The sequence below is a fragment of the Protobothrops mucrosquamatus genome, unplaced genomic scaffold, assembly GCF_001527695.2.
Source record: "Protobothrops mucrosquamatus isolate PMUCROS unplaced genomic scaffold, P.Mucros_1.0 scaffold_27, whole genome shotgun sequence".
In the NCBI taxonomy this organism is placed as follows: Eukaryota; Metazoa; Chordata; class Lepidosauria; order Squamata; family Viperidae; genus Protobothrops; species Protobothrops mucrosquamatus.
Genome location: NW_015386103.1, coordinates 358,990 through 372,422, shown reverse-complemented (window position 1 = coordinate 372,422; position 13,433 = coordinate 358,990). Strand labels below are relative to the sequence as shown.

Below are 13,433 nucleotides of genomic sequence, written 5' to 3'. Positions count from 1 at the left end.
TAATCACATGACCGTGGGAATGCTGCAACGGCCATAACTTTGAGGACTGGTCATAAGTACTACTCATTTAATACCATTGTAAGTTTCATTGGATGAGTGACCATGTATAAAATAATATAGAGGTGTTTATTTCTTTTAAATTCAAGTTGGCCTTCTCACAAAATTTAGATGTTAGTAACCAACAACAAGGAAGACAGACTCAGTTATAATGGCGTTGTTGGAAGACCTGAAAAACCAGGTTAGGGACCGATCACTATGGAGAAAATCTATCTATCTGGTCACTAAAAGTTAATGGCACATAATCAATTAAAAAAAATCAAAACATAAACACTGCAACAGCTACTCAGAGCCAAAATGTTATACATTCTAACTGATTTAATATTTAAAAATTCCTGATATGGATTTACCAGAGAAAATGGTATGCTTTAACTATATCTTTTTTTCATCCAGAACATATAATACAGGGGTGTCTGCTGGCCCGTTGGCCAGATGCGTCATACCGAAACCGCGTCTACCCCATTGCTGGCAATGGGAAAAAAAACTCACGATATGTTGTTACACGTCACATGACATTGCAAGTTTGACACCCCTGATATAACAGAATACTTAAGGGATACATTTAAACACAGATATCATCACATTTTAAACAATATCAGTCTTGCTCCAGAAATAGCATAAGCTATTTAATATTTACATAGATGTTTATATCCCACTTCTTCAGTCCAGAGGACTCTTAGATCAACTTTGAAATATGTTTAAACAATCAAATATAAAAACAAATTATGAACAATAAAATTACAATGGAAGAGCAAACCATCATAAAAAAGTCTAACAATTGGAAATGAAAAGACTTTAGCTTCGATGACTTTGTGTAAACTGGAGAACAGGGGTTTCAAAACTGGATAATCTACCTCTGGTCGCTATCCCTTTTTTCTTATGAAAGCATTTGAAAATGATCTTATTATTTGAGGAATTTTATCTAACAATTGTGAGAGGTTTCAATTTCATTTATAGCCTAACCTGTAAAGATGTTCCTCGGAGAAAGCATAATATTTTCAGGCATATTTAAATCATTAGACAGCTTTTTGTTGAAGAGTTGCTGGCAAAAGCAAAATAAACATTTGACAACATATACCTAGGTAAATTCTGGCTTAATGGTAATGGTAAATGACTGTACTGTAAGATAAATAAGTAAATGGCTAGTTTTGACACTGTTGAGAAATACGAAGTAGGATTAACTGGAAATTGGTGCTGGAACCAATGTTTTCTAATTTTTATATAAATAAATGATCAGGAATAAGTGAAGTGGTTATGTTTGCTGATGATACCAAACTGTTCAATGTGGTAAAATTATAAAAAAGAGATCGAGAGATGTTCAAAAAGAATCTCTCCAGACTGTAAAAATGGATTTGTAAATGGCAAATGTACCTCAGTGTAAACAATGTGAAATGATGCATGTTGATAGAGATAATTCAAAGTTTATCTGTATATTAATGGGATCCAAAGTGTCAGTCACAGACCTGGATTTATGGTAGAGAGCTCAATGAAAATGTCAACCAGTATGCAGCTGCTGTAAAACAAGGCAAGTTCCCTGACTGAAATTGTTAGGAAGGGAAATGAAAATAGAACTGCTTATATATTATAATGCCCTTATAAATATATATATGGTGAAACCACCCTTGGAATATGACATATATTTTTGTCACTGTACTGTCACTGTACATACAGGGCTAGAAATGCAAAAAATAGCAATCAAGATGATTAGGGACTAGCATTGATTACAGGACTCCCATTATAAGATGGGCTACAGCAATGAAGGATCCTTATATTGGAATGAAGCAGTAAAGAGAGCCATAATATATATATTTTGCATGGCATAGATAATTCGGATTAAATAGAAGTTTTTCTGTCACACAAATAATGGCAGAGAAAATGCATATTTAATCTAAATGGAGAGGGATTCAGGACAAATCATTTAATGAGGAAGGCAAAAATCAGTAGTTTTTAGGTTAGAGTTGGAAATTATGTAAACACTAAACAACTACTCAGCTTCAGGATAATGAAGCACCATTAAGAAAGTCAATTATTGAATGGAACAGATGATAACTAGAAAGCTGAGTCTGGATCACCATGGGAATCAGAGGAACAGATATATTTGCACAGCAGTAGACAAGCAACTGCTCATTTCGCTTCCTTCTTGTTGACAATAATCTAGAGCTGGGTCTTTGAGACATCTCCTGACATCTAGCCTAGGTTCTGGGTTTTGCCATGTAAAGTCTGGAGACCAGCAATTTACTGCTCAGTTTTAATCACTCAGGTCCAACCACCTCAATGCCCCAAAATTCATTACCATTAATATGAGAGGAAAGGCATTGTATAAAGATCAAGAATTGACATGATGGCTATTGTTACTTTTGATCTAGTGGCCAATGACTTTCATCAGTCATAACCAAATGGCTATTCTGATGGATTACCTAGCTCATGCAATGAAACATCTTGCCTAACAGGTGGGAAAACGTGCCTAACATGTAGGGCAGAACTAATCATCACAACTAGGGGGACCCAGACTGACCCTAACACTTTTCAGTTAGAAAAATATGATGGAATCCAAATAAATTTAATTTCATCCTTGCTTGGTGTCTACTATATCTCTGAGACGAGTTGATTCCCCATGTGAACCTCATATAATTTATAATTAGCCTATAATGTGGTCAGTACAGAAATATGTTGTTGAGTTTCAACAGCCAACACAGGATATCAGCTAAAATGAAAAAGGCCTTAATCAACCAATTCAAAGATGGACTATCAGATGAAACATACAAGAAGGTCATTTATCAAGTTAGTCAGACATCATAACTAGATCGAAAACTCAAAGAATTTCTACAGAGATGAGACATGAATGGAAGACACCACTACAAGTAGACCTCAATTTGCAACTAATTTGGAAACAGAATTGCAGTCATTGAACAAAACAGCCATTAAGTGAGATAAGCATTTCACTCAAGAACTGCAGTCCAAATGGTTCTTCCAGTTGCAGTTGTTAAGTGACTACAATAGTTATTAAACAGATAGTGTGAAAGAGTTGCCTGCCAACTCTTTCTATGTGCACAACGGAACTTTGTTGGGGACTTTGAAGATCCAAGCTTCCTTTTTCCAGCCTCCAGAAGAAGTTGCCCTCCCCTCTGTGCGCGTAAGAGAAATCCAGTGCTGCATTGGAGAAAGCAAGGGTGGATCTGTATGATCTGAGCTTTTTCAGCCCACTACAGGAGTCACTCCCACCCCCATGCACAGAGGGGAAGGGAAATCCTTCAGCAGGTGGCAGCTTGCAACCTTCCTGCCAGATTCTCCATTGACTTCCTGGGGAAATCAGCAGAGAAGATTGCAAATGATGATCACATGATTGCTGCCTATTCAATGTTTTCAAGGGTTGAAACTGTTAATGATTGTGGATGTGGTTTCTCTGGACCCAATGCAGAGTGACTGGAAGAGCAAAATCTCACCAAGCATTCTTCCAATTTTATTTTGTTTCCCTAAATGCTTTTTTCCAATAATTTTCCTACTCTTTTCCCTAATTTTTGAAGTCTTACCTAAACTGAATCTCAAGGAGCTTACAATTTGATTGTGCCTATTTCATTTTTTGTTTTGTTTTGGGCGGTAACATTTTTTTTCTATATCTGAGCTGTGTCTATAAATCTTCTGAGTTTAAGCTTAGGATCTGACCACTGCCATGTAGGCTCTAGAACTGAGCATGATAAAAAGAAAAATGAAAAATACTTTTTTTTATATGACACGTAATTAATCTATGGTAAAAGTTATAGAAAGGACAAACAAATGGGATAGTTTTTAAAAGGGACTGAACAGGTTCATGGAGTATCAGACTATCAATGGCTAATACTGGTAGTTATTACTTCCTCAATCATATGCAGTATGCTGTAAATACTGGTTGTTGGGAAATGGAATTCAAAGGAGGCTATCAACACCCTGCTGCTCAGGCTTATGAGCTCCCCAAAGCATCCAGTTGGCTACTGTGAGACAGAATGTGAACCAGATGGGCCTAATAGCCTGAAAAAGAGTTCTTTTTATGAAATGATGCATTTAGTGCAGATATAAAAGGAGAAACAAATACTGGGGAATAAAGGAACTTGACTAGCTTTGTTTTTCACAGCATCAAAGTCATCTTGAATATAGTATGATTTCATTAAGAGGGCATCAGAACACATACAAAAACATGCCATCTATTTGGTACATGTTACTCACCATTGCTACTATTGTCATCCACTAAAATAATCTCTTTCAACAAATGAGCAGGAGTCCTGTCGATTGCAGAATGAATGGACCGTAGAATCACTGATAGAGCTTCATTCACAAATATGAAAACAATGCTGACCTCGGGAAGACTCTCTGGAAAGGTCAGGTTCTTGCACCTTTGGGAGGGGAAAAAGAGAATTTAGTCCAAATTTTTGATTGAAATATTTAGAATTGCAAATTTGTACCCATACTTGAGAAACTCCAGGTGATTCCAAGTTTAATTTAAATGAACCCTGTAACAACAAAATAAAGATATTCAGAGCCAGTGGCTCACTCAAAGCTGGTCATATGTTTCTTTATTGAATATACTGTACACTTGAGCATTTGAGAAATGGCTTAAAATATGTTGATGACACATACACCCAAACATCCAGTTTTACTTGCCTCATGAAATATTACTTCAATTTTGATTGGTTCCTGACTAGCTGCTGGAAAAGGCATACATATTTCATTTAGGTTCTTTAAACTCAATGTTAGATCTCTGAAGATTGTCATGACTGAGCTCAAGTAGTACTTTTCTCCAGTGTCATCCTACTTCAGATAGGTTACAAAACAGTATTAATTACCCCTAGTCAACTGGAACCTTGGCCCCCAAACAGGAGTTGATTTTCTGGAAACACATCATTCTCCACAGCTTGAAAATTCTCAAAAATGATCTTTAAAACAGCTGGTCGTGTTATGTGAAATTGTCAAAAGGCAGCATTTTAAACCAAGAGTAAAAAATATGAAAGATGTGATCATTCAATGGGCTCTTATACACACGTTTCTCCTTATTAACCCAAATTAAGTTATTTAACCTGAATGTAATACTGCATATTTTATTCATGACCCTAATTTTGTGAAGTGTTTGGCTTGTTATAACTAGTTGATTTTAATATACTTGTTAACATGCAATCTCAAAGCTGTCTCTTTGGAGCAAATCTCTATAAACAGAGATTACCAGATATATTTTCAGTATTACTGTATTTGTGAAGGTATGATATATTAAAATAAGAGTGCCTTGTATATCTATAGTCCCTCTAACAACACAACACTCAGTTGTGTCTATGTGATGATTCTCAAAATAATGTGCAATAATGTGCAAATTCAAATTTTAATATACTTGTTAACATGCAATCTCAAAGCCGTCTCTTTGGAGCAAATCTCTATAAACAGAGATTACCAGATATATTTTCAGTATTACTGTATTTGTGAAGGTATGATATATTATAATAAGAGTGCCTTGTATATCTATAGTCCCTCTAACAACTCTCAGTTGTGTCTGTGTGATGATTCTCAAAATAATGTGCAAATTCAAATGAACTGTTGTTATGGTTGCCAGAAAAATATATGCAAAAGGATATTATTCATATTCTATTTCAAACACAATTGGCAGCAAAGGGGAAAGTACTCAAAAGGTCTTTTCATAAGTATTCATATATAAATCAAATGTGTTCAGGATGGTATTACTGTTGTTCCTCATAATGGAAGGAGTATAGTAAGCAGCATGCAGATAGTTCGCTTAGAATAATGAAAAATTATTCTTCCATATTAAGCCAACCATTTGCAATCTGTTGTCAAATGCATTTCCATCACAAAAATACTGAATTCCATTTTTGCTTTCTATTAAAATGCAAAGTTCTCCTACAGAAGCTCCCAAACACTATAGATGTGGCAAAGCTGTTTGGCATCCTAAGCCTTTTCAGTTCAGATAAATGCACTTTTTGAGCTGCAAGAATAGGGAGGAGGATCATATATACATCTTTTCTCTATTGCTCCAATTGTAGTATATATGATTTACTAAGGGCATTTTAATGTGTTCCTTTAATGCACAGTGTTGCACTTGCTGGTTTTTTTAATGTCCTTTTGTGTTCATAGTATCAGAGTCAGAGAAGAAATTAAAGAATAAATCTGCAGTCACTTTTTTTTGGATGAGAGACATCAAATGAGGAACTGGTGGAGGAAGGGGGCATGTCAGGAAACACCAGGATAATTTCAAGAGAAAAAAGCAGAGCAGAACAAAATAAAACAACAGCAACACAAATTAGCAATGAGAGCCATCATGCAGGCAAGTACTAGGAAGTGGAGATAGGACTGGCGTCAAGACGCTAAGAAAATAATATCAAGTAGGCTGCAGCAAAAAAGAAAAAGGCATTAATTCATGCTTTTAACTATTTTTAATAAAAAAGCAGGATAAAATATTACAAATAAACACAAGGGACTGCGTAATAAAGTGTGGCGGTAACAATGAAGGATGCATGCCTGCTACCATCAATCAACCATCCCAATAATAATGGGCCCTGGCTACTTTTAGGAGCATCTTCCTCAGGTAAACTCGGCCTGCACTGTATCGGCTAGTAGGAGTGGATGCTCAGGGTGAAAGAAGCTAAGACCTAGAGAATTTACCTCTTTTTATGTGAAAGAGATTTGTCCTACGAGATCATATATTACATGTTCCTACCCGAGAACATTTTGTTGCACAGTGAAAGCAATCATCTTCAGGAAGGCATCTGGACCTACCTGATAGCAGCAATAGTTTTAATGCTACAGGTTGGTCTATTTTTTGCAACTCGAAATAGTAGTGTAATGAGAACAGACTCTTCTGTGGCTCTGGTTATAAAATTTACCAAAATAATAATTTACGAAATGTGTAGGCCACCCTAACTCTCAGCAACTCTGGGCAACCATCACTGAGATTGGACTATTATCCATCTCAATAATACAGAAATAATCATTATGGAGAGAAAACAGACCACAAACAGCTCAACAATCTAACATAGCTGTAGGTCACATAACAGAGAACAGATAGTCAATAAAGAAACTCTTCAAACATTTCAGCAGAAAGAAATGGGTTCTCTTGGATACAGTCCACGTTTTCTTTACATACACCTATTTCTTTTTACTTCCAACTGTGCTTGGAAGAAATATTACAAGTGAAATTTAAAATAAAATTCCTCAGGATAAATTACAATAATTTGAAGGCTAACTTCTATTAAGATTCAACATGCTGCAAAGAAGCCAAGGATACTCAATAAAACTCATGTGGAATGAGCTATTGCAGTATAAATTTTATTAAATGTTGAACATATTGCAAAAAAAAATTAATGTTGCATGTCCATTATATTATCAGTTTGCTTAATATTTGTAGGCTCTTGAATAATATTCAATGAACCAATATGCTAACCAGGCTACTGCTATATGTTCAGTTCAGTAAGTAAGAAGCCAACTTTTAATATGCCTTCATTTGTCAATATCAGTGCATAAGCAAAGAACATTACCCACATGATTTTAAAAATGAGAAAAAATATTGATATTAACAGTATTGCCAAAAGGTCAAGGTATAATGAAAGTATAATGAGCTCTTGGTTATTTAAGCATCTTTTAGTATAGGATTAATTATAGTTCTGATTTCTTTTTTCTTTATTATATTTGTTCTCGGACTAAACATTAACCTGTAACATTATCTTTGCCATTTAAATGGTAATATACTTTATTGAAAGCCAAGACAAGAATTGTATATAAATTACCTTTATTCTTTTACAACAAGAATGAAGACCTTGTCTTCCACCCAAAAGTATTGGTCTGAATTGCCATCATCTCTTACACTGGTCATGTTGGTTTGAGGTTATGGATGTTGAAACTCAACATCTGGAACATCACATTAAAACTCCCTTTTTACGACTGTGTAATCCCTTAGTTATTTGGGGTAGAGTCGGGGCGATTGGATGGAGTTAACTGACTGGATACCCTTATTGACGCCATATGGAGTTCGCAGCAGAGTTCGCCTTAGGAGAGAAATATCTGCTGCTACCTTTGATTGAACTCCCCTCTTTCCGAGTGGGAGGCAAGGGTCTTCACCACAACGCCACCATGCCATTCATCTGGCGCACCATATTACCTATCCCCATTCTACATGGTCAGATAGTGTATTAATGAGGGGAAATGCTGGGGTCATTAAGTGAAACCTCATGTGACTGTGACTTCTAACTTTCTTGTGATTTTCATCTTGACTTTGCTTGTGGCAAGCTGGCAGGAAATGTCAGAAATAATAATCACTGCAATATCATAATTGTAAGTCGGGTGCTGAGTGCCAAAAATCGCAATCACATAATTGTGGGGGTGCTTGCAATGGCCAGAACTCCAAGAACTAGTTGTAACTACCACTCATTCAATGCCATCATATTTTTAAGTGGTCACTAAATGAGAACCATCTGTATTTTTCAGTGCGTAAGTAACCCCCATTCTCTTGCATTTATAGGTCTTGATTTGGACAGTGTCTGAGGCCTATTTGCTACTCTTCTCACTTGATCCATGATTAAACTAGGAAATATGTAGTAATCTAGTTTCCCATTTCATCTAAAACTATGAATATTAGTTCATAAAAAGGTCATATTTGTAGGAGATGACCAGCTGACCCCAAGAATAGGGTCAAATGCATCATCAGTGTGGAGTCTCAATGCTCCCAAAAGAGATGTAAGTCCAGCCCCCTTGAAATCCATTGACTCTTATCTGCCTTGACCATTAGTAGATCAGATTCTTGTCTATAGGTTGCATGAAATAAACTCACAGTGCTTTTGAACTAGCGCCTGGTTTCTTGTGCCTGACAATATTAAGAATTTGTTTCAATAGCCTAGGTTTGAACTATAGCCAAAAATATATTGTTATACGTTGTAACTGAAGAACCATTGTTTCTTAGCTTAATTGTTTAACTTAGTTTTTTTTTTCTTTCTGCCAATAAATATTCAGTTTCACAAAAGATACTGGGGAGCAAAGCTGGGAATATAGCATCTGTCTGCAACTCTTAAAAGCAGCCGTACCATTCCCCAGTATTGTGCAGCTTAATTTCACAACTTGTAGATGATCCCAGAAAAAGATGCAACTGCTTTAAAGAGCTGCTTACAGGTGCTCTGTTGACTTCTGCACTCTACATGCTTCTTAAAAATCTAATCTGAAGCATTGCATGCCTCTAAAATGTGGCTTTAGGATATTCAAGGTATGATAGAAATGTTCTTCTTTGTTTGCGCTGTACAGGGGAAACCAAGATGCTGCCTTCACTGAAGTCATATATCATCTGTTTAGAGCAAGATATATTAGCTGAAATGTGTGTAGAATACAGAATCCAGGAAAAGAAAGTAACTTATGTTCAGACTGGGGTTCGTGACAACATCAGGCAAGAGGTGATAGTATCCTCATGAATAAGATCGTTTCATTTTCAAACATCCTCAGATAAAGTGCTTACATTCAAATAGGATGTTCAAATCTCTTTCTTTATAGATATTTTTCTTATTTCCTATAGCCTTACTACTTTCTAATTTATTTTGAGTTTATTCTTATAGCTATGGTTATAATACCTTCTTTATCACTCATTCAGTCATCTTATTCTATCCATCAGTCTTTTATCTATAGCCTATAATATTATCCTGTTTAACCCTATAGCTATAATTTCTTACCCTATCTTTGTGACACCCAGCATTTATACAAACGTATCTTCATCTAATCTTTAATACATTCTCAATAGTCTACTTCCCTATACCATGTACAAGTAGAAGATGTACAAATTTGTACAAATTTCAAGTAGAAGATGCAAGCAATATCTGATAAATTATAATATAAATTATGCTGTATATTAACTTGGTAGAATGAAATAAAGCATACATATTGAACTGAACAACATTTAAAAGATAAAGGTTTCCCCTGCCAATCAAAGGCAAAACTCTACATGAGCTGAAAAAATATGAGCCCAAAATATAAAACTATATGCATAAATTATATTCAATACTATTGTTTATTCCCCTAATAAATTATGTCCATTTTACAGTGAATTTTAAGTAACACAGAAACAGTTTACATTTCAGCAGAGATGGATCAAAGGCAGCTTCTAATATAGATAGATAGAAAGAAGAAATTGGGGTCATTGAAGTAACTCTTGATGTAATATTGAGATGAAATACGATTGCAGCTTAATTTTAAAAGATTTTTTTTAAAAAATAGAAAGAGAATGATATATTAGCATCATTAAAGGATGGGGATTATTCAACAAAACATGTTGAACACACAGTACAAAAGTTACTGCCTATGAGTGGGGAGGTGGATTATGGAGAATAAATGGCACATGAGAGTTAAAGCATTTATTTCCCTTAAGTGTTTTAAGAGGAGATTGGATAAGTATCAACAGGAATAGGGAATGGTTTCAGCAGATTATAAATTTATCCACCGAAGACTGAACAAGATATTCTTCTCCTGTTCTCTTTTATGGTTACAAGTCAGAGATTTCATACATCTATACAAATATCAACATTTTTTAAAAAAAGAACAATTTTATCCTAAATCATCTGCATATTTATTTTATTTATTTTTATCTTGCCATTATTATTTTTACAAATAACTCAAGGTGAACATATCCAACACATCTATTTTCCTCACAATAACAACAACAACAACTGTGAGATGGGTTGGGCTGAGAGAGTGTGATTGGCCCAAAGTCACCCAGCTGACTTTCATGGCTAAGGCGGGACTTATTGCCTTAATAAGTCTTATATAAAAAAATCCAGATATGAACTATATTTAAATTCATTTAGATTTCATCTCTTTGACAAATGGCATATTTAAATATACTAAAACAAAGTATACTTTCTGACTGGATATGAGCTAAGACGAAATTAAGGAAGATAAGAACCTACCCTAACAATAAATGAATTCTGTTATAGCATCTATATTGTTTTTTTATTCTACTTTTCATCACCATTTAAGTGTGTTTGGGCCTTTTATTTTTAAGGAATTTACTTCAGTTTAGCCTGGGAAGAAATGCACCCATTTTTATCTGTTCTTCCTGTAAAACATTGGTTAAATTGGGCTAAACATAATTCCTTTGGAATATAGTAAAACAGATTAGTAGTAAGGAGAGGATCTGTTAAAGTGCAATCAATTACGTCATAAGCTCACAAAGCATTCACACCTAAGAAAACTTTCCTGATATCAGTGAGAACCTGTTTGAGGAGAAACAGTAAACAGTCTCTAGAACTGATTCATCAGAGGCCATAAAATTTTGATTTAGAGTCAAATCTGTTGTTCCCTGAAGATCAGACAAAATTCCATTAAATCCAAAGTCTGCGAAATCCAGTTCCATTAATCAAAGATTTACTATATTATATTGATGAAAGGGATGCAGTTTACTGGAATGTGAATTCTTCTCATACATTTTGAATGGAGCTGAATGCAGTTGTTATTTCCATCTTGTCCCTTCATTGTCTTTGAAATTAAAATCACTTAAAATTTAATTTAATTCAAATCCTAATCTTAAAATAGCAGTAAAATAACATTAAATTACTAGAGATAGCAGAACCAAAATCAACGTCACTTTTAATCTATTATAGCCCCAAATCATCTGAAACTGCTCAGGTTTCTTAGCTGATTAATCCAGTCAAACCTACTAGTCGTAGATTACTTATCGATCTTGATGCAGAAAGGCCCATCACATCCAGCTCAAACTTCTTGAGTTTCCCCTTTGCAACAGAAGTTAAGGCATTCTGAAAATGGCTCAGGATGCCCACTTCCCAGCCAACCCATCAATCAAATCCTATACTTGCAACCAGCCTAAAACCAAATTTTGTTTAGCTGGAGACATTTTTGTATTGATTCAGGTTGCAAAAGTGATTTTTTTAAAAAAATGCATTTTAAAAAAAAGTTTTTGAAAAGAGAAATCTCAGAACTTTCTGAAATGGTATTCCAGCCATGTAACAAATCCTAAAGGAGCAGAGACCTATTTTAGTTTATGTAGCATGCTGGCTTTTATATGCAAATGTTGCATTTCATTTCAAATGCAAAGGTAAACATTAGTGAAAAAAAGCAAGTCCCTGTGATGGAAAAAGAGAAGTTTATGTTGACTTGTCCCTTTATTCCATACATCCTCATTGGGAATGGGTCATATGCTTCATACATTTCCTTTTGTTCTCTTCAACTACAGCATTTCTCCAAAATTTATGTTAGTTGAAAATGTTATCTCTGCCATACAGATGCACTACAGGGAATCCGATCAGGAACAGAGAGTTATTATCCAGCTGAACTAAAATAATAAATGTGCTTCTGGCCTAATGTAGATTCTTAACTCTACAATTAATACTTTGTAACGTTTTCTTCAAGATGAAATCTAGATAACTGCATTTCCTACACCACATACTTCCCAAGTTGAGCTTCCACATCAGTTCACATTGCCAGGCTGACATCTAATTTCATAATGAATAGAATGAATAGAGTCTGTTTTATTCACATCTTGACATTTGTCAAACTTCTCAAGTTTTATCAAACAGATTTGTCTCACACAGCTTCCACAATCTGCTTGCCACCACCAAAAAAGAGGTTCCTGTTAAAACCAATATTGCCTCTTTGATTTGGACTTTGACTTTCTTATGTGCTATAATGATACAAATAACTTGTAGGACTCAAAGTGGATATTTAAATTACATCTGTAATCCCTATCTCATGCTCCAAATAGGTCCCTTATGATTCAGGCAGCAGGCGTAGGAAGTGAGAACTGATTCTCAGAGGTGCCATATTATCCTTAAGTGGAAAGAGCTACTACTTACATGTAGTTTTTAAGGTTTACATATTTGTATAATAAGTTACCTAGAGCCATTTCATTAAATGTGATTAATATGTGTGACTCAGCCACAGAAATACATCATTTTTGACTGCACATTTGGAATCTACTATAGGATTCTTAAAGAAAGAATTACTTGAGGATCCTTACAATACATTTTCACTTACTCAAAGTATTATTTTATGATTGTCTAATGCGTACCTGGTATGTGTTTCATACCTACTTGAAACTTGTTGAATGTATTTTGTTTTTTTGATTTTAGTATCTTCAAGTCAGTCTTTTTTTTTTTTTAATTTTTTTTTTTTTTACAATCATAAGCATAAACACAAAAGCAAGTAAAATCCCCCACCCCCCACCCCCGGACTTCCCAAACCTAATCCCAGGATAATATTCATATATAAGTAAACAAATACTAATATCTCTAACTCCACAAAATATCTTAATCTACATAAAGAGATGGAAAGAGTAAACAAAATAAAAGAAATCTAAAAACCTAAGTTGTATTCTACCACTCTATGCTTCTTTTGAATATAAACAATCCATCTTCTCC

At 34.8% G+C, this 13,433-nt stretch overlaps 1 protein-coding gene across 1 annotated transcript in view; it reads right to left on the bottom strand.

Moving 5' to 3' along the window:
* GALNT18 (polypeptide N-acetylgalactosaminyltransferase 18) overlaps window positions 1-13,433 on the bottom strand; it is a 318,489-nt gene that overhangs the window by 111,575 nt on the left and 193,481 nt on the right. The window contains exon 3 of the mRNA XM_015832460.1: window positions 4,258-4,424. Within this exon, the coding sequence (XP_015687946.1) occupies window positions 4,258-4,424 (167 nt within the window). The remainder of the gene's footprint in view (window positions 1-4,257; window positions 4,425-13,433) is intronic.